General features: G+C 36.5%; 1 protein-coding gene across 4 annotated transcripts in view; it reads left to right on the top strand.

The window, feature by feature from the left end:
• Window positions 1–22,473, top strand: part of USP6NL (USP6 N-terminal like) — a 129,318-nt gene that overhangs the window by 64,881 nt on the left and 41,964 nt on the right. For all 4 annotated transcript variants that reach the window (XM_049814436.1, XM_049814437.1, XM_049814438.1 and 1 more), the window contains 2 exons: window positions 13,496–13,535; window positions 18,407–18,487. In XM_049814436.1, the coding sequence (XP_049670393.1) occupies window positions 13,496–13,535; window positions 18,407–18,487 (121 nt within the window). The remainder of the gene's footprint in view (window positions 1–13,495; window positions 13,536–18,406; window positions 18,488–22,473) is intronic.

The raw sequence follows: 22,473 nt of genomic DNA, 5'->3' as shown, positions 1-22,473 counted from the left end.
TTTTTTTTTCCTCCAGATTTAATAAAAAGTTCTCGTTTCATGCTCAGAATACACACACAAAAAAGTACCAGAATGTTGCGATTAAAAAAAACCCCAAACAAACAAGTAGAAAACAAAAATAAACCCCCTACCCCAGAAAACCATACTCCAAACACCCCGCACCCTACAAAAAAAGTAGTTCTTTTCTGTCTTATCTTAGCCTGGCTAAATTTTAAAGTAAATGTTCTTAATCATTTCACTGTGGACTGTTCTTTGGTAGAAACTTTACCTTGTAGATACTTCTATTTGCAGTTTTTCTAGCAGCAGTCATTGATAAGGGAATAACTTCAGGGAAGAACCTAAAGGACTTTCTGAGTGTCTTGAAGCTCATAGCAGGCATTCCAGTAATGCCTTGGGATCTGGGCTTTTCCCCTTCCCCCTCCTTGAATTCTTTAGTTGATTTGTTACTGCTTTGAGATAGCTAAAAAAGCTACTAGAATTGATACATTATTCCTTGGGTGGTGGCAAGTTCCCTACTACTACTAGAAACCTTTTAAAAGATACTTCATTTCTTTTTCAAGCTTCCAGTTTAAATAATAATATCTATATTAATTTGTCTATTTAGAAGTGGTGATTATATGAATGATTTTTATAGTTAAAAATTATTAAATGTCTTAAAGAAACAAATCCAAATGACAGTCAAGGTTTTGTAAATAAATAAGAATTTAAGCTTTAACTGAAGATCATTGAAGCACACATTTAAAGATATATTTTCATGAATGTATCCTTGTATTTATTTTTTTGCAAAACTCTCCAGCTAGCTACAAGGACAAAATAGCTTTATTCTTTCCCCTTCCTCCCTGCCCTGTATAATGTTAACATTGAATGGTCACAAGAGCGTTGGCTGACTGGGGTTTGCAAAACAGCCTAAACTTTGTACGTGCTCCTAAAATAGGGTAGAAGCTGAAAGCAGCATTTTGCAACTCTAAATGTCAACATCAATTTCATGTTTAAAGAGCCGGTCCTGTTTCAGGCCTTTCAGCACCAGGCCAAAAGTCAGAGAGCAAGATAACAGCCTCAGCATCTTCCTAGGATGGCACAGAAAACTAAAATGTGAGCAAATGCGAACAGCTAGAAGCCATGTTCCTTTACTTAAGTCTCCACACCAGTATACCCCTGTTCAGTATACTGCCAGGTTCTGTGCTGCTTTGTACTGAAATCTCCAAGTCACTGAAGGACATTGCCTCTCGAGGATGAGATATCAGCTGGGATCATTCATTTGGTACCTGTTGGAACTAGTGATTTCAGTCCTTCATCAGATAGTGACCAAGCAAAAAGTATTAAAAAAATAAAAATTCCACGCCTTTCCTTTTTAGCTAGCAGTTAGGATTTATATTATCTGGTCTTGTTTAGCCATACATGTATGTATATTCTTGTTTGATTCTTTTATTTATCTTTCGCTGTACATCACCCAGCTATGAGGGAGGCGTTCAATTTTCTAAGAAAACTTTTTAAGACCACAGTTATGCTTTTCTAAGTAAGAAGAAAATAACATTGCGTTTTGGAATTTGGGGCAGGTACAGCTCAAGGCCAAATTTTACTACTCTACATTGGGAAACATAGGTTATGACTAATATATGCTGACTATTATGTTGTGGAAAGCATTATAATTGTTCCAGTCTTAATAGATACAAGGTAGAAATAACAGAATAAACTACAATTTTTGTATTGCAACTTCTCAAGAACTTTTTTCTTTCTTTCCATCCTTCGTTGATGAATGCCATCAACTGAATTGTCCTGTTAATTTTGATAATGAGCTGTGAAAATCATAAGCCACCATGACATCATTTAAAAAGTGCAGCGACTATTTTAAAGACTTTTGTTTCTCCAGCCTGCACAATATGAATTCTTTTCAGGTCTCATTATTATCAAGGTCTGTGTTAACTTGATTTAATAATTATTACCTCACAGCAGTAACCAGTATTGTCACAATTTGTGGTCTAGCTTGGGTGATTGAGCTTAAACATGTTTTTCTTTTACTACCTGTTCAATAAATGGAAACTGGGAATGTATGTGCAGTGTGGCAGATGCTCTTATGTTGATAAATATCCAGGGATCAGTGTAGTGAGGTTTGGCAGATGGGAGGTTTATTCTGCAAGGTTGTGGGTTTTTGATGGTGGTGTTTTTTGTTGTTTTTTTTTTTTTTCTTCTGCTAATGGTAGAAAATACAGATGTGTTTGGTCCCCCCTGCCCATTCATGAAGCTTTCTTAAAAATGTGGGTTAGATTCTTGTACTACTGTTACAGTAGCTCTGCACTGATTTTGATGGAATTGTACCAATTTGCAGAAGCTGAGAATCTGACTCATGCTCTTATTCTTTATCCCATGAGCCTATTAAAGCAGTGAACATGCTTTTAGAAAAGTTTGCTAATGCTGCAGATTATTTCGTTGCCAGAGGCACTTTTCAAATAGCAGAGTTGGTTGGTTTTTTTTGGTTTTTGTTTTTTTGCTAAGATAGAAGCCTACCTGCTCTTCTCCATCAAACTTTATTCTTTACAAAAATGTATTGCATTTTTATTAGCTCTGTAATGCATTTCTGCAGCATGCTGCAAAACTGAGCTAGGGGAGCAAAGAATGGAAAGCTGAATCAGGAATTGTGAGATACTCCATTAAATGTCTCCAAATGAAGCTATTGAATTCCCTCCCCCCCCCGTGTTGTTATCTTGCCCCTAACTTTTTAATAGGGAGCAATATAATGAACAACTCGTTATCCTCTCTTTCATTCTGTTTCTTGGTAATTTATACATAGCATTGCTGGACAATAGTCTTTATCTCTAAAATATTCTTTGTGCATTCCTTAATATTTTCTACAATGTGCATGTGGAACCACGTGTCCAGGACCAGTACTTCTTACACAACTAACCCTGCTGATTTGAGTAGGTACACAGGTGAAGTCTCTCCAGATAAGAGACGTAAGGACTGGTCTCTGAGTGTTCTTGGCAGCAAAAGCAGTTATGCTGAGATGCCAAAAGTTTTGGGTAATAGCAAGTAAAGAAAGAAGCATGGTGGCTATAATTTGGTAATAATCAAAGTAATATTAAAAAAAATAGGGATTTTTGTATAATTTCCATTTCAGATTTTTACTAGAAAAGGCTGCACATCAAAGCTTAAGGAAAGAGCTCTAAGGTTACTAAGAGAGTTGCAAAGTTATTGTTCATAGTGACACACAGACACTATTCTTAATTTTTTAGGCACAGTAAGTATTGCCAAACATGTTAATGAAATGTTTATTCTTAACAGTTCAATTATAAATGTAAATCTTACTGCATTTGATATATCATGGTCACTCAGTAGGGACTTGCTGTCATTTTCCTCTTTTCTTCTCAGCTTTGTGAGACAGGGTCAGACCTACTTGTCAGGAATGTGGCTTAACTCTTCCCTTCCTTGGGGAAAAAAGTGTGCTAAGTTCAGCCTCTTTCAGCTGCCAAAGACAAATCTTTATTTAAAAAAAAAATTAACATCTCGGATGCTAGAGAAAAGTTGTGTTTCTCTTAATTCTCTTTCTTTCTAAATATATGAATATGCCTCACTTTGAGTAGAATTTGTCATGGGGCATTATAAAGATTTATTACGAAAACTACACTCTAGTCTTGCATTGTGTGCAATGGATTCTGCCTTCTAATATGTGATACACTTCCCTGGACAGATTTTGCTCTGAAATACTTATTGCTAATCAATGTAGTGAGGAACTGCTTTGAAAAAAAACCCAAAAAACCCCTACAAATTTGAGCTCTATTTAATGTTCTTTCCTTTTGCCCTAATGTACAGAGAATATTATTTTTATTTAAGGAGAGAAATGGAAGTTTTTTTGGGTTAGTAATTGAGGTTTTTTTTTAAGTCCATGTTCCTAGCATTAGATAAATTTTTTTTTTCCTTGCATACTTTCTCAGGGAACTACTTCTAAAGGAATATTTTAATTGTATTTCTGTATGACAAAGCCTGGTTTGAAAACACAGCAGCGACGGATACATAATAAACATTAATGAAGAGGTTTTACAGATTTTACTATTTATCAGTTATGGAACTCCTGATAAATTGAAATGAATCTGCTTACTATGCAGTTGTGAAGTCATGGGGCTAAGTTTCAGAGACAGACCTTTCGGAGACCAAGATAAATAGGCAATTTAAGATAAATAGGCAATTTTATTTAAACATCACTGACAGTGGAAGAGTACTTTGGACTTCCTGTAAATTTTACTTAGTCGTTATCCATTTTGACTGTTAGTTTACAGCTCTGCTTCCATGATGGACAATGAACTTTGATCTCTGCATTCGTCTCCAATTATGATGATAGTTGCAGTGTGGTCCTTTTCTTTACGTTGATGCGTTTGAACTTGCATTGCTTCCTTAAATCAGTCTTATTTTATAATAGCATGTGGTCAGAAATGTTGCTTTAAAATGTGTTTTGGTTGCTATGAGACATACTTCAATGCTTTTGCTGTTCACTTTTCTTCACACGTGCTATTTAAACGAGTCTTTTCTGCCAGCCTGATGGCAAAAGTGGTCATTTATTCAAAAGCTGTTCCATGAAGATTGCCTGAACCAGACCTAGCAGAAGGGAGAGGAACCAGACTTTCTCTCCCAGAGGATCACCCGTGAGCTTCACAGTCATACAGGATCTTCCAGTATTTGCACACCACTTGTGTTCTTGGTGGTAGAACTTCACTAGGAGATGGGGGAAGTGCCTTACTTCTGCTTTTGGCTAGGTCATTGTCTGAAATATTCTTGCTTTAGAACCTTGTAAAGCTAAGGAGGCTATTTGAACCCAGAATCAACTCATTTTATGCAAGGCTTGAAGTCACCTAATTTGGACCTGTTTGAAGAGAAACAGTCAACCACCTGTAATTTGAATAACAGCTGAAGAACCTACCTCCTGGATTCATATTTATAGCCACAAAAGTAGTAGGATTTCAGGTGTATCTTTCTCAGCCATGTTTTTGTTGTCTAGTTAATTTTGGCTTCCACTGGAAAATAAGCAGCTTTGCCCATGTGCTGTGCTCTCACGGTTGCAATAGTTTTTTTAATATCTATGTGTCTAGAAATTACCAATAAATTTTTCTGTGGTTTTGACTGCTAATTTCAGTTCCTTTACAAAAGCATTTAAGAAGGTCTCTTTAATTCAGTTTTGTTCATCTTAGTGAAAGTTGGTTGGGTTTTGTTTTTTTTTTAAGAACCATTTGAAAGGGGTGTGGGTTTTTGGTTTTGTTTTTTTTTTTTTTTAATTTTTAAAATTTTATTTTATTTTTCCCCCTTGTGTTACCATGATGATCTAGTGTATAGTTCTTCTACTACTCTCCCTTCATGCAGGTTCTTCCTGTGGAAGGAAGGAATGTTCTGTTATTATTTGCTATCTTTCAGAATGGTATGTTTCTTTCGTAAAACTGTGTCACGGTTGTACCCATTTCTTTAGCTTATTCTTAGGACTAGAGTTCAAATTTGAATTTTAAATCCATTCTTTCAGCTGAGTTAGTCCAGGCTGTCATTTCAACAATCCTCTGCAGATACAGAAAGAAATGAGGTGAATGCAGTCCCGCAGATTTGATTGCAAACACAAAAGTAAACTGCAGGATGATTTTGCCAACTAAGGACAAATAGTGTGTTTTTTGTTAACAGCTGCTGCTACTTGATTTGAGTAAAAGATCACCCACTGTGTACTAGGAATTCATGAACTACATCCTTTTATGAAAAGAGCTATTAGGTAGCAGAACTGAAAAAATGATTGAATATGGTAATGCATGATTTAATTTATACAACATACTTAGTGATATGCATTGGTTTTGAGTTACTGCTTAAGCTCAAAAATGTAAGGACTTAACATTATCATTATTACCACATATATTTCCTACTATATTTAGCATTTATAGAAGATTAAAGTAACTGAATATAGGAAATGGACGGAGTCTGCTTCACTGGCACTGATTATTAAGGGTGCTAAAAGAGGTCTGGGGGTAACAGTTTTTAGAAGTGTAAAGCTGCTGCTACTCTTGACCCAAATGAAAAACCCATCAAAATGGAATTTTAGACTGCAGAAGATTATTCCATAGAAGCAGCAAATGTAGGTACATAAAGCATTGAGCTTCAGCAGCGAACAAGTATATATTGCTGGAACACTACCATCTTAGTTAATTTATGTTGGAATGTGCTCTGCATAGCACATGAATTTTAATTCAGATGAAGCTGCCAACATGCAAGTCCTGGATCGCTATTAATATATACTGTAAGTGATCTGTACCATAACTAACCTTCAAGCAGTACTTAAAAGCAATGTGTATATGTGCTTAAGGAAAAAATCCTAGATGTTTTAGACATATATCAAATATAAATCAGAAGCAAAGCGATTCATTCTTTTTCATTTGTCTTTTAGCCTCTTGAGAGTTTTAAGTAGCATAGACTACTTTTTATCTTCTTTTAAAAACACTTGTATGAGAAGATGTTTTTAACCTCAGTGTTTATTTATGTTCAACTAAAGTGACATCAGAAATCACTAGACATGCTGCTGTGCTCAATTAAGCAGATCACAGTTTTTTCTCAAAGGTTTTCTGATTCCAAGCTGGGAAAACCTTAAAGTTTGCATATAGAACACGTCTTTTACTAAAGACACAAGAGAGCATATATCTTAGCATGTGGCAGTGAAAATACAGGTATCTTTTTTGCTATGAATTTCTTGACCATTTTTTTATATTGGCAATAAAAACTTTATAGTGACGTTGTCTTCTGCTAATCAGGAAAGTATTTTATTCAAAAGTCACCACTTTGAGATTTAATTGAATTTGATAAATCTTTCGATTTTATCTTTTTTTCTTTTCTCTGAGACTGTGCATTACTTGAGACTTTCTGGACAGGAGGTATGTGTTCATGGCACTGTGTTGTGCATATTGGCAGCAACATCCACAGCATACACAAGCAAAAATTGTAACTGAAACCTAGTCACAAAATCACATGTTATCCAGTCTTTTGCCAGCATTAAATTCTTTCTTGCAGCATATTTCCTGATAATTATATTGTGGAATATCACGTTGGCTTATCCCGTATGTTAATTAAATGCTTTGGCTTGCTTATGAATTTTAACAAAACTTCTGAAAGCTGTTTCTTAATCTGCTGTAGTCACCACCCCCATACTGTGCAGAGGTTATTTGGTGAGAATTAAAAATGGATGATTACAGTAGCAGAGCTGCAATGATTTTGATAGACAAACACAATCAAAATTTTGAGTTATATAAGTAAAATGTTTAATGGAAAGAAGGAAGTAATCCATAGTATTTTCTGTGGGGAAAAATCCATCACTTAGTTTGAAAACCAGCTTTCTTACTTTTTCCTATATTTTCAGAAATCTGTTCCATGTATTATTGGTTTTGAAAATGGCAGTATTGCTATTAATTTCCATTCAAAGGTTGGAAGACTAAAGCAATCATTCATAATCACAGTTCTTCTGAAAATTAACTTGTTTGGACTAAAGGATCTGGATTCAACACTAAGTTGTGCTTTAGATTTGTGCTATAAAGGGTAGAATAACTTAATCATAGGTCTAAAGAAAGGCGTGACATAGGAATAATGTTTTATTTCTACTTATAATGGTTAATGAGTTTTTTTCAGTTGACTTCAGAAAACATGTTGCTTTGTAGCCCATCTTGTGTCATAACGCAGACATAAAAGTAGTCATTATAAGTAATGACGCTGTGCGACCTGTGAATTACGCAATTAGTTTTATTTATCTTCCCTTCTATGAGATGATTGTGAAGCACTTTTCAGCTAATTTTAGAACAAAGATCAGTATGTATATTATATGACATGACGCAGTAAAAGCTACCTGGAAACTGTATGTATGTATGTATGTGTGTGTGTGTATATATATATATATAGAACATAAGGTGTCATTCTGTTCCAAAGCACTGTTGTAATTATCCATAATATTGTGTATTGCTTTGACAGTTTTATGTGCCATATATTGGACACTGAAAGGGAGGCAGACCTAAGAGGACACCTAGTCAGTTTGGCGTTTATTGTTGTAGAATTGGTTTCCCAGTGTGAAGATACTAATTTTTTTTGTCTAGTAAAGCTACAGACTCCTACAACTCAGTTCTGACAAATTACAGAGCGTAAAAACTGTTCATACTTGGGAAGATTTACTTTTTCCTAATACATCTGAGTCCTGAAATGTTGCTGCAATTTGTTACTCAACAATCAGAGTTCTATATTGTATAGCGCACAAACAGTTCCATTTGTACTAAAGCCTTTCTTGTTCAGATATGTCAGTTGAATTCTTCCCTTCCTTCTCATATCTTACGTGTGTATGATCATTCTTAATAAATTTATTTCATGACACTTTCGCTTTTGAGTTTTATGCCTTGCTAACGTTTTTGTGGATGTTTTGCATAAATTCTGTGATCATAGAAGTTTCAAAATTGCCTTTTTTTTTAAGAATTCCTTCAAAATAATTCTCCTTGATGGTAGCAAGTATGTTTTCCTCATGGATTTAAATACTTAATGTTGCATCACAAATGAAAAACTGAATGCAGAGCGTCTATTTCTTCATGATTAAGTCAGTGAGACCATGAAGATAAGTGTTCTGCAAGAAACGTTTCTCACATTGTATTATATATGTGACACCAAATACGATTTCAAAATACTTTTCAATTAAAATGTGCATGCAGTGATACAAGGTGATGCTATTCCACTTAGTAGTACTTTGAGGACAGCATGAGAAAATAATTGACAAATAGTGTGAGCAACTATTTTGTGTAGGGTCCGCAACACAGATTTTATGAGGATTCCGGTTTTTTAATAGTCATGTTATAGTGAGTACAGTAATATAGGAATATTGAATTTAATTGACTTTTTTTTAAATTAAATGATGACTTGCACGTATCACAATTATTCCTGCAACATGTTTCGGCCTAAAGGACCCCAGAGTTCTTCACAGTGCAGTGGCTAATTCTGTCTGGGGTAAGAAAGAGTACAGTAAGTAGAGAGGATTTTTAAGCAAGTGGTGTGTCTTGAAATAGAAGTTAAGAGAAATGAAAATATTGCTTACAAAAATTTTAAATGTAACAGCTCTTTGGGCAAGTAAGCTTTGTGGTAAAGATTTTTAGTCTGTTATGGTCAATTTTTGCCACTTTTTTTCCCCAATGAAAAATTGAGTGTTAGGCGTTATACAACTTGCAACTGTGAAGAATTGAATTGGTCCTCTGGAATTTACAGTTCTGGGGCTATCAACATATCAAGACTGCTGATTATTGCACTAAACATCTTCCATTCTCAACTGAAGCTGCAAATGATGGAGGAGGCTTTACATTTCTTAAATTTATTTAAGCCAAACTAGAAGCAGTAAAATGCTGTGATTTGAGACAACAGGGAACATATTTGGGATTTAAATACAAATGTAGGAAAACAATAAATCTGAGTGACTAATACGAGAAAGTCTTTCCTTGTGTTTATTACGAACAAATATATCAAAGTGCTGTTTTAAGAAGACTGATTTAAACAGCAGCAGTGGGTAGGTGACTGTAAGCTTGTTAAGTCTGAGACTTTTCAGTTTATTTAAACTACCACCGTAACTCGAGGAGGCTAATTACAACACATGGCTTAATAGTCAAAAACATAGATCTGCATGTTTAATGTTCCGAAGTGTCAGATATTTATTCATTTAAGATTAATATTTCTTTTAAGTTATCTTGAAAAATTCATGAAAACCCGTGTTAACCATCATAGTGGATTTAAAGAGGTAAAATCCATTCATCACTTATAATCTAATAAAAATTTCAATTAAGTCCTTGTTCTTCAAAATGAAATCCTGTTTCTTTGAACTTACAGGCCTTATAATCCTCACCAGAAGGTGGTAACAGTTCAGATTGAAAGATAGGAAGACGACTGTGGGCCAGCACTGCAGATCACCACCAGTGAGGATCAATGGGTAGAGGTCCTGAGTTCCAGTCAAACCTTGGAGTCTAGTACTTCCTCCCAGTGAAATGTCTGAGGAGCTTTCTAGTAGGAAACCTAGCACACCTTCACGTGGACCCTGCTCCTTACTGGAGTTCGGGTTTGGTCCCAGCGTTCTGCAGGTCTCAAACCTGTAGACAACATCATCAGAACTTTCTCTTAATGCTGTAACACCAGAGCTGCTTGGCAGTGGCGCCCAGAGCCCCTGAGCTGCCGTTGGATTGCAGTGTGGGCTGCCCAGCCTGCTGGTGGAAGGTTGTAGTTCTTATGCCTGGGGCAAAGGCACATACCAGTTGTAGTGATTCTTGATTCCTGTCTGATGAAAAGGGTGAATTTAACTACTTTGGCTCTTTCTTTATTGAGGACAATAGAGTGTTAAGATTTTGGTTTTGCTAAGTGGAACCTTATTTACAGGAGTTCAGTTAAAAGCTTTTGTCAGTGACTTCTCTTTTGGATATCAAGTATTGTATGGTTCCAAGCTAATTAGGTTAATCAGTCCTGTTCTCTCTCTCTGTATCCCCTAAATGAATATTACTTGAGCTATTAAAGGAAAGTAGTCATCTTAGGGCAGGATGTGGCTATATTATGTTAATATTGTTTACTGCTTCACGTTATTACTTGGTGAAGTACACAGATAAAAATGTTGAAAAATACAAGTTTAAATAGGCTGGGCATGATGAGAGAAGATTCAAGATTAAAAGAAAGAATGATGGTATAACAATATTAGATTGGCTAGGCTGGGGCAGGAAGGGGAAGATTCATCATTATAAAGAAAAAAAAAGAAGGTACCATAAAATTATACTGCTTAATAGACATTAATTGATTTTGTGTCTGATCCCACCTAATCCTTTTTAGAAAAAAAATAAAAGATGCGTCTGCATAAACCCCACATACACTAAATGGAAATGTATTTATTTAAAGTATCTTTAGGGACTTGAGTTTGTTTGCCCACTATGCCTTTCCTTCAGTCCTTGCAGGGTAGATTTGAATATTATGTATGTGAGTACATGGGCGTAGTTAGTACAATCTAGTTAATTGAGAGGAAGATCTCCAGGAACTCCTACGTTCCAGTCCAGTGAGTTACTGAGCAGCCTGGGGCAATTCGCTCAGCTGCTAGCACCATCTCAGGAAATAAAAACATGGGGCTGGTTTAATGTGCTCCTGTGGAATTTCAGTGCTAAAAATATATAGGTATGTGGTATTAGTGCATAGCTGTGCAGCTAAAGAAATAACGAGGAATGTGGTCATAAATTTGCTGCTAAATTAATTTAGTGAGGGAGTATGGTGTCTGCTTCCCAGGACAAAAGACCCTTCTTTTCACTGCTCGGTAGATTCAGCCATGCCTTTTGATTGCACACCCATGGTAACTTGCAAAATTAGCAAAGAGCAATTCCGTAGTCAGTCGTGTGATTCATTCTTCCTTTGTGATAAAGCAAGATTTGATTAATCTTTCATGTGATTAGCTTCCATTGAGGGATTTGCAAATGTGAAGATAAGCTGCCAAGTGGTACCAGTTAAGCGGAGGAGTTGCTGTGTCCGGTGTGAGTCTGCAGGGATGTGGAGCCATCAGACTGGTGACTTCCATGCTGCTGGCAGCACTGGAGGAAGAAGAGTTTCTTGTGCGTGCAGTCAGCTGCTGGTGTGATCTTGTAGGGCCACAAAGAATGAGGCTGCTGTGCGCTCATCTTGCTCTGAGACTGACGCTTCTGGTGGAAGTAGACAGTGACTGCAACTGTCAATGAAGAATTGAAATTTTTAAGTGACGTTTGAAAGGTGTAGCAATCTTTGTACTTAAAACCAAACCGCCCAAGAACCCCCCGCCAAGCAGATTATTAAATTGAGTTTTTTCTTCTCCTTTGCTTACTTTTTCATTTCTGTTCAAATAAGCTTAATTTCTAGGTGTTACTTGGCATACAAAGAGCCTACTTTCAGTTTATTAATTTAGTTATATGGGACTGTGCACGATACTACAATTTTATAGCATTTACAACCTCAGGTAGCACTGAATATAGGCTATTTCCAGTGCATTAGACAGATGTTAATCAATTTTTTTCTTTATTTTGATATTGTTCGTCAAGAAAACTTTCAGATGCTTGGAAGGTGCTTCTAAATGAATGGATTTTGCTTTTTGCAATGCTGTTCAAAAGGAACACTCTCTTGGTTTTTAAATTAGTTTCTAGGCTGTGTACTGGAAACTTTGACTTGTGTGTGTGGTCTCTGAAAAGGTGTTGATCGGAACAAGCTTTTCCACTAGATGAGGTAATTCAGATGTATTTCTTTATTCAGATATAAATTCTGAATCTGAAACTGCATCTTTTAAATGAAATAAATGAGATCAAACATAATTCAGGCTTTTTGCATCAGACTGTTCTTACATTGACTGCAGCAGCAACTACTTTTGTAGCCTTCCCCAGTGTGTTTTCACCCTTGCACAGGTTTGATACAGGTCTGAAATACTGGGTTTTCATGTCCTCACTATAGAAAGCTATAATGGCGTGGGTAGGAATTTTTTCATAATATCAAGACTCGATAGGAATTTTTTTATTTTAAAGGATTTCACATAGTGCCTGCTTTTTAGTCCCTTTTAAACAAGATCTGTTGGGTATGTTATTTATCTGATCTGTAGAGCAGAAAAAGGGAGCCTTGCTATTTACAGATGAGCTGCTATGTTTTCAGAAGCTGCACGTTATGCTGGCAAAGGAAGGCAGGCTGATTTGGCATCAGAGAGGTCCAGTTACTTTTGATAAGAAAAACACAAGTTTCGTTGATGAGAAAAATAGAAGTTAGAGCCCTCAGAATGAAACTATAATAATATAAATAAATAATAATATGAAGTCTGAAAATGTATCTGTTCAAAGGCTGCTTTTCAAGCTTTCAATTAATAACCTGCCTTTTTAGAGTTAGGCTAAAAAGTGAAAGCACTGTATTTTTGAATATTAATTAGATACCTATTAATAAAGCTGATTTCTGTTGGTTTTTTTTCTACCACCTCCTCCCTGTTACTCAGTGAATTTTGTAGAGTTTTGAGAAAATGGAATTTAATTCTCCTAAGTCAAGCAAAGTCGCAGTGCCTCAGTGCCTACTCAGGGCACAGTAGTAATGGAGGAAAACCTTTTATAGCGGCATTTCAGCTAACAATAGTATGGTCTAATAAAAAAATTCATTTAGGTTTCAGTTCAGTAGTACAGCACAGGGTGCTTTTACTAAAGAAAAATGAACTTTCTGTTAAGTCCTTGCGTTTTGAAGCTACACAACTCCTTTGAATTAGAAGATTTAAGATAAAAATAATTCTGGTTCTGTAATTAAAATATTGTAAGTTTCACAGTGTTTAAAAAAACCCCAACACCGAAAATCTGCAAGGGTTCCTGTGTGTCATTGTCTTAGTTCTTTAAAGTTCAGAATTCTTGTTTAATTGTTACTACATATTGCTACTGTAAATTATTACTTGTAAGAACCTATACAAAAAAGATTTTGTGCCATGATTAACCAAGAGTAATACAAACTTTGTCTTTGTTTTCAGTCCAGAGGAGCTTCCTGTCCATGATGCAGCGATAGAAAAGGTAAGTCCAGTGTCTTTCAGTTTTTGACTAGGCAGTAAACGTTTACAGATTTACGACTTCTAAAATATAAGTCATTGTGAAATGAGGAGATGAAGCATTTTAGCGATTTGCATTCCCAAGGAAACATGTTCCAAGTCCCATGAGGACTGTGGTCCTTGAGGCCCTGTTAACTTGCCCACAGATACGTTGGGGCCCCCGCAGTCTTATGTTGACTAGTTGCAATGAGACGTGAGTCTTCCTCACCTATTATATGACCTAGTAAAGGAAACAGAGCTACTGAAGAGATCACACCCTGCTCTATCCTGAAAGAGCAAGAGCTATTGTCTCTGTCATGAGCTGTCATCAGCTGTGCTGGGTGGATGGATTGTCCAAGTGAGGTGGTGCCTTTGATGCCAAGGTGTACGTTGCCATCCCCTGAGGAGTGTAGCGTGCTTTTCTAGTTTGGTAAATGGTGACAAATATCCTGGCTGCCACTGGAACGTGATGACCTCCCTTGTAATGTTGACAAGGCAAGTGTATTCTGGACGTGCAGGACCTGTCAGCAGCTGGTGCAGGCCCTAGCTCAAAAATCTTTCTGCTGCTGGAGGGTACTAGAGGAGAAGTTTGGGAACTGATGTTTTGGGAATGTGTAAAGCTTTTATTAAAATCATCGGGAACAGAATTTCTGTTTGTCTGGGCCTAGTTACTGCTGGTATTTCCTCTTGGTCTGTCAGGCCCATTGTTGTCTCCAAGACCAGATCAGATCCCTCTTGTTTGTCCATATTGATCTTCTGTATCGTCAGAAAACTTGAGATAAAATATTTGAAGCTGGAAGTTTAAAGTTAGCCCTCTTGACTGCAAAAATAAGTAGAGTGCATGGAAAAGGGATGGAATGACTTGTTCTAAGTCAGCTCAGCTCCCCCAGTGTTAAGAGCAGCAGTGCTTCTGAAAATAAATCATTCTGAGCTTCAGTATAGAGCTAGTTAAGAAATCTTTCTTGTAAAAGAAAGGAAGTTCTGAGTCCCTTTTGTTTTGTGTTGGTTCATGTGTATTTCTGCGTATGCAGCCTGAAATACTTGTATTTTTCTGCCATGTTTCATTACATTTAATAACATACTGAGTGTATATATAATTTCATTTCCATCAGAAGGACACAGCAGGGTGGTGAGTCTATGAGCATAAATATTAGACAGCTTGCAATTATTGTGGTATATGTGTTTTGAAGCTCTGATTCACTGTGGCTTTGTAGTTAGCTTTGAATTATTGGGGGGAAATAGTGTCTCAGTTCTCTGTCCCATATTGTATTCATGCTGTCTCAGACAAAATGTCAGCATAAAAACTGTTTTTATTGAGTCAATGTTAAATTGCAAATCTAGTGCCTTTTTATAATCATACAGTAATACTCTTCTATTAGGCTCTTGTTTATACTCCTGATGATATCCTGACCTCTGCTGGTTTGAGGTTTATCTGTCTTCTGTCAGCAGTGTTTGAATCTTTACAATTTTCAAGATACCATTCATAGGATAATTAACGTGTCGTCTTAATGTAGGCTAAGACTAAAAGCTTTCTGTGCAATATCTTTTGAAGTCACTTGGCAGAACTATTTATGCTTTCCTTTTGCCTTGCAAATTTTAAAAAACATTCCTAAGTCATGTTTTCTTTTTGTTTGCAACTTACATAAAGGGTTGTGTATCCTTGTGAATTTTGAATCTCTATTCTTCACGTATATTCTAGTGTAAAGTTTAAGCTGGGTTTTCTGTGTGTGTATTTATGTGTTTGTGTGTATTCATGTGTGTAATACTTTTAGAATAGGCATTATTACTGTGAATGCAGAGTAATTTTGAAGCTTCATTACCTTGCTGGGCATTTGGTGACTTAAATGCATTGAATCATTGCCCTACATTATGAACTAGTTAACCTTCAGATGAATTATCCAGCCCATCTGAGATAAAACTAAGGGAGGAAAGATCATCTAGAGGGGAAAGGTAGGCAGAGAACTGACCTCAGGAAATGTGGAGTCTGTGTCTGACTGTTTTTGAAGTGCTATGAAATGTTTTGTAAGTCATTTTCAGTTTGTTTGGTTTTTTTCTTTGGTTTACTTGTTTATAAATTCTCCAGGGAGCAGTGCAGCCAGTTCTGGTTTTGTCTGAGGCTTCTGCTAAAGTATTGCTTTAAGCCTCAGCTCTAGCACACTTGCTCTACAGGAAGGTAGAGTGCTGCACAAAAGATGGATGCTTGCCAACTTAACTTCATCCTTTTTTGCTTTCCGTAGTGTATTATTTACTGACATGAGAGTAAGAAACCTTCTCTGCTTCAGTTAGGGATTCTGTTATTCCCAGTAGCAAAAATGCTTCAAAGTGTAAAATGTACTCAGAAGACAGATAAAAGGATTTTATTTATTTTTTTTTTTTTTTGGTGACAACTACATGGAACTTGTCTGAAAGAGCAGCAGCAGCATCCCTCTACTCTGCAATGAGCTGCATCAGATCTATCCATGTTTTCAGTGTTGCACCTGTTAGACATGAAAGTGAACATAATTCAGACTGGGAAAAAAATAGCTGAAAGTTTTCAACAACTGAACACAGAAATAACTGCTGTTTTGACTACAGTAGCATCACTTGAGAACTGGGATAAATTGACACAGAAGACATAAAAGCTTGAACAAACATACAATTGAAGTGAGCTTCTGGCTCAAAAGACCAAAAATCTTGAAAGTAGATCAAACATACAAACAAAAAGACTGTGGGAGCAGATAGGTTTTTATTTTTCTTACCAATTATCTGAACAACCTGTTGAGGGCAGAGACCTTTCCTGACTTGATAGCAATGTTATTCCTGCAATCTAAACTATGCCTAGAGAACATCTGCTTTAAGAGATGTTAAAAATGGTTATTTCTTAAAGGGGTTGCGAGTATGGAGGGGAATCACAAACAGTGTTGTGAAACCTATGAAATCTGGGAAGCAGTAATTTTTCTACAGTTCCCCTCTAACCTGACTCCTAAGAAGAGTGTTTTAAATAATTTAAAAAAAAAAAAAAAAGCAAGTGGTTGAGGTATTACCAAATACAGCGTGGAACCTGAACAAGAATGTGGGCAGTTGATTGCAACGTGAATATTTAGATAAGTTAAGGTTGAAAGAGTAGAGGCACACTTTTCCCCATAACTTTCTTATACTTAAATATAAGGCTTATGTCAGTTGGATTCAAATAGAAAAAACGTAAAAAACCAAACCCACCTTATTTCCAGGTGGACCTAAACAGTCATCAAGTTGTACTTCTGCAAGTGCAAGGCTTTGGGCTCCTGAATTAAAGTCCTTTGCCCATTTTTTTGCATTGATAGCCAAGAAAGAATGCACAAATTCTAATGAGTAAAAGCTAGAAGTAAAATTAGAATTCTGTTGAGACAATAAGTAATAATTTTCTTTTATATTTTTCCCCAACATTTCAGATGCAAGTTGACTTAATGAATACTTAATGAAAGTATTAATAAGTTTTCAGTATCCTGCAGAGCTTTGAAATTAAACTCTTACATTGTTACCAGATTGTATCACTAACCATATGAAACAGAATATCCTTCCTGTCTTTATTAAGCCCTGAATTTGAAGTTGGAGGGAAAGGGGCTGTCCTTTACAAAAAAAACCTTAATATTTGTTTATATTCATCTTTGAAGAGAAAGCAAGAGCCACACATAAACTTTTCTGCTTTAAGCTTTACCAATGTTGGTCCTCAGCTCCCAAGCATTATGAAATAGTTGAAATAGTGTCCTTAAAAAAAAAAAATACAGTTAATAGTTAACTTTGTAGTATGATCAGAGACACCTCACCTACTTTACAGCCCAGTTTTGCATGCTGTAAAAATGTGTACTAAAATCTTCTTATCGTTGGAGCCAATAAAATACAGATTTTTGGCTGTGAAGGGCCCAAGTGCCTTGAAATTCCAGGGACTAAAATAGCTAATTCCAAGTGCTTGTTTGGTTCCCAATTCAAGAAGTTGATGGCAACTGTAGCAAGGTTTTCATAGGCAGAATGGTAATCTTTAAGGTAGTAGGGTTGTCCCATGCTTTTAAAGCTGTATATAATATAAATAATGTATGGAATTCACGTACTTATGTCACATGTTATACTACTTAGTGTAACTATTTATTTTAAGAAGATGGGGTTTGTTTTGTTTTGGATTCCCATTTTATCACCGTGTTACTGAGATACTCTTGTGAGTAATATAACGTAAAGAAGTAGATCTTACCTCAGAAGAAATCCTTGATATTAAGTTATAGGGCCAGGTAGGTAGAAATGTACCAAGCCAAGGATGAGAATTACAGCAAGGCTTTCTAAGCTTTTAATGTCCAGAATTAGACCTTATTCCCACTTCTGCTACTGTGCTGTCACTCTTTCTTGCACTTGTTTTTGTTCATGTACTTTGTGCCTTTTTAACTTCGTGTCTTTTAAGAAGGGATGGTTTGTGTGATCACTAGGAAACAGTAGCTAATCATGTTTAGGGAAAGTCTGGGTAAAGATCATTTCAGAGTGAAATAGCTTTTAAGACGCTTGCAGCAGAAATAATTTGCCTGAAAATTTACTGAATATAAAAACAAATTGAAGTTTTTTTTACTTGCCAAAAATGCATAGAGAAGAAACCTTTATAAATCTGGTACTTAAACTCCTCTTACAAAATACAGTTCTTTACATGGTGCTGAAAATAAGGGTTTCTACTTGGGTTTTGGTTGGCTGGTTTTCTGGATGTTTTAGGTGAACTGTTGTTATTCTGTTGCTGTTCTTGGATGACTGGATAAAAAGTTGCTGATGCTGTGTTAAACTTTTTCAGTGTTTTTAGAAAAGCATAAATAATTTTAAATGTATTCATTTTGAAAAGATTAAAAAATTCTAATTTCTTTTCAGCAAAAGCACCTTGAAATTGAAAGAACTACAAAATGGCTTAAGATGCTGAAAAGCTGGGAAAAATACAAGAATAGTGAAAAGGTAAAGTTACGTGTGCTTTTTTCATTAGCTATCACTTCTGAATGAATGTATAACCTTTAAATTAGATTGTTTCTGTTTGAGATCTGGGGAAAATAAAAAACAAACAACACACACTGAAAGAAAAAGGCTTTTTATTCTTCCAGAATGCAATAATACACAATAACCCCAAAATAATAATAACCCAAGAAAACTGGTGGTCGAATGCAAGGAATTTCTAAGGGCAATATTGCGTAGGCTCTATAACATATTCATAGTAATAAGTGTGTGCTGTACTGCTTTGCACTGTGGGATTGGAACTAGGATCACACAGCATACTGTGTTTACATCTGCAAAATAATCTGTGGAGTGAATGAAGCATCAGACCTGCTTGTCTTGTCTTGCAGAGAGCTAGAAGTTGTGTGTGATTTAGGCTTTGAGAATGCTAGGAGGAAAAAAAGAAAAATCTTTATAATCTTGAAAAGAGGGGACACCTTTAAATGGGTATAGCTGCATTCTTCAAGAATTATAAATCCCCTTTCAAAGGTTACGATTTTTCACTTTACTTTTTTTATTCCTTTGTAAGCTGGATATTGTATTAATTAATATTTAAATTTAAAGTTACTCTTCTGAGTTACTGGTGGTGTCTTATTAAGACCTATGAGGGTTTTTATACTCTTAATCTTCTTCTCTTCCATGGTCATGTCTTCCCTGTTCCCCCCATGCCCCACCCACCCCACCCACCCCCCCCTTTTTTTTTTTTCCCCCTTTTTTTTTGCAGCCCAGGTTTACTGAAGGGCCTAGGATAACTTACTGTTATGGACAAGTGAAAACCGCCTTGAGTAACTGTCCAGGGACACTGATTAGTCATCACATGGGGCATATAGTTCGATGCTTAAACTATCACACTTGCCAGCACAGATATCTTAGGATATCCCACTATACCTGGTGCTTTGTTAAAAAGATAGTTGCACTGAGTAAGTGAGAAAGTAAAAAGTACAGGAAGCCATTCAGTGCCCTGTCCCCCTTGGGCTAAGTCTGGTTTTTCTGTGAATAATATGCAACGCAGCATTCATAAACTTCAAGAGAAGTGGATTTTTTGATAGTATGAATGGGATCTGCTTTTGAATAGAATACTTCATAACTTGGTGGGCTTTTTTTTATTTTGGAATCAGTAGAGAAGAACTGAAATCTGCTGACAGCTACTTAACAGTGTCCAGCAGTGCTACAACATTTCTTGACTTAAAAAAGGAAAAAGAAGTAAAATAATATTCTATGTGAAGCTGCAGGTGACTTTTAAGGTGGCGAATTGCCCTTTAATAATCTTTAAATTGCTTTTGGGATTTTTAGTTAAAGAATTATTTTTATCCTACTCAGAAAACAAATAATGGTCTGAAGGTAATGACAGAAAGGGGGTTATGTTAGGTATACCATTAAGTGCTAAGTGCTTTTACTTGCTTTGAAAGCTAGGTAGGGAGGTTCATGTGAATAGTTTATTTGCTGGAATTGTAGTCTTGGTCATCTTAAAATTATGGAAGAATTTCAGCTGGGAAAAAACTTTCTGGAGTGGCTGTATTCCCAACACACTGTTCTGAGGAGGTTTTCGTAACTGGTTTTGTGGCCTTTTAGTGGATAATGCACAGAGTATGAGGTTCCCAAATTCAAATTCCCTCTTCCCCTCAATAGGGCTTAAAACTTGCATTTTCTGTTGGGAATTCTGTTGGCATTTTCTCATGCTGCTGATCCACCTGTATTTTGCTGAGGACTAGAGGACAACTGTTATGCATCCTAGGTTACTGCCTGGATGGCTGGCTTGCAGCATTGGCTTACTCCTTTGTTAGCCTTTTGTTTTAGTAAATTATTCTGTGCAAAGTGGAAAACTTTTAAGGGAGAGATTGAGACCAGAATGCTTGTTAGCCTGATGAGCAGGGGACCGAGATACTACAATTCAGTAGAGGGAGAAATCTACTCAGCATGTCCCCCACTCATCATGTCTGCTTACTACCTTTATTTTTGAGACTAGAAACTATGTCTTGCACTTCGCTTTTGTTAAAAATACCAAAGCCAGTGGTTGATGTTTTTCAGGTTATAACTAACAAGCTAGCAAATTAATTTTCTTAAAATATGAAGTGAATGCGTGAAAAAGTAACAGTTTGTTTCCCAAGTTTTTCTTACACTCCTACTTTCTGTCCTGTCATCTTCTCTGGAAGGAGAAGCTAGAGGTCATAACACTGGTGGCTTTGTTTCTTTACTGTGGCAATTTGAAGATCAAGTATGTTCCCAAGTCAAAGGGATGATCAAAAAACCTGTGTTACAGTTACTTTGTTTACAAAGAGAATGATAAATATGACCTTTCAGGTAACACAATAGCTACACGTTGTCTAAGCAGCATCGCTTTTCCTTTTCAGCTATTTGTAACATCAGTCCATGATACACTGACTTAACTGAATAATCTTCTATTCACCAAGCATGCAGAAGGCATAGCAGATCAGCTGAGAAGGAAGAGTTTCAGTTCATGTAACAAATTACAGGCTGAACTATAAATAGTGGCAGGAATAATTCAATATGTTCGTAAAGGGGATGAACTTCGCTTGAGGCTAGGAAAAATTCTCACTGATTGTTGAACTCTGGTGGAGCACATGAGACTTTAAAAACAAGGGTGTTTTCCTTTTCTTTCTCGCATCTTATGTAGTAAGTGAACCAGAACATACAGAATAAAGAATCAGCTTCCTCTTCCTCCTCCCGAGTATGCAGTGGAAAGTCAGACATTATTTGTCACTGCTCCTTATGGAAAGCCTGGTGGTGTTCTCAGGGTTGTACAAAACTCACAAATAAAGACAGTTTTTTATCTGAAAGTGTGTTGGAAGAATACACCAGCTATCCATGCTTGCCTTCGTGAAGCATGGGAACAATAGTTGCAAGAACAATTCCTGTCTCTTGCTTTCTGTCTTCACTTGATTGGATAAAGTCGTTAACACTGGAGGAACAAATTGCTAAAGAAAATGAGCAGCTTGTATCTTAAAAGACTCACTTCACCTGACACTTGCATGGTTTCTGTGCAGTCAGGCTGATCCTGAAATCAGTGTTGTTTAGAAACAGTACTGAAGGGAACATTGCAGCAACAACAACAGTAATAATGTTGTGGGGTCGTAGATTATAATTGTAGTGATGGCTTGGTTTTGGAAAATGGCGTACCTGTGAGATGCTTGTGTTCTTAAAAAGAGACCAAGGGAGAGTCAGAGAAGGTGGTGGTCTCAGGGATAGAGCAGGTATGTACAAAGTACAGGACTTTAGACAGCCTGTTTGTAATGAGCCTTCATAATATACAGCTGGGAGAGTTTTGGCTTGAAGAAATCTGTTCATACTGTACACATACTGTAAATGAATCCATATATTTGATTACATTATCCAAAACTGTCATATGCTTGACTGCAAAATACAGTTCTCATTTAATACTCTTGCAGAGCTGCCTATAGGCTGCTGCTTTATTTTTTTTCCATCATAACTTCACAAGGAGAATTAATGAGAAAACATTAACACGCTGTTGTGTGTGTGCGTGCATGCGAGATGCTTCAATTTACATCTTCCCCTGATCTTTATTGCAGAAGAATATACCGAGAGACATGGGGACTCTGGGAACTTCACACTGTTTTCCCATTAGAACTTCTGTGCTTAACCTAATAAAAAACCGGGCAGGAGAGGAGAAGGGGAATGGAGGCCAGCAATGTGTGACCATGAGGAACTGGAAAGAGATGGAAGAGTTGTCAGATTGAAACCAGAAGTGTGCCAGTCTCTACCGTATTTGAATAATGATTTAGAGGTAATGAGGATGACATAGTAAAATGAACCCACGTACAACTCCATAACCATGTAGAATCATAGAATTGCAGAATGGTTTGGGTTGGAAGGGACCTTAAAGATCATCTAGTCCCAACCCCCCTGCCATGGGCAGGGACACCTTCCACTAGACCAGGTTGCTCAAAGCCCCATCCAACCTGACACTGAACACT

The sequence above is a fragment of the Accipiter gentilis genome, chromosome 11 (assembly GCF_929443795.1).
Source record: "Accipiter gentilis chromosome 11, bAccGen1.1, whole genome shotgun sequence".
In the NCBI taxonomy this organism is placed as follows: Eukaryota; Metazoa; Chordata; class Aves; order Accipitriformes; family Accipitridae; genus Astur; species Astur gentilis.
The sequence above is the reverse complement of the archived record's forward strand: the minus strand, read 5'-3'. Positions and strand labels throughout refer to the sequence as shown.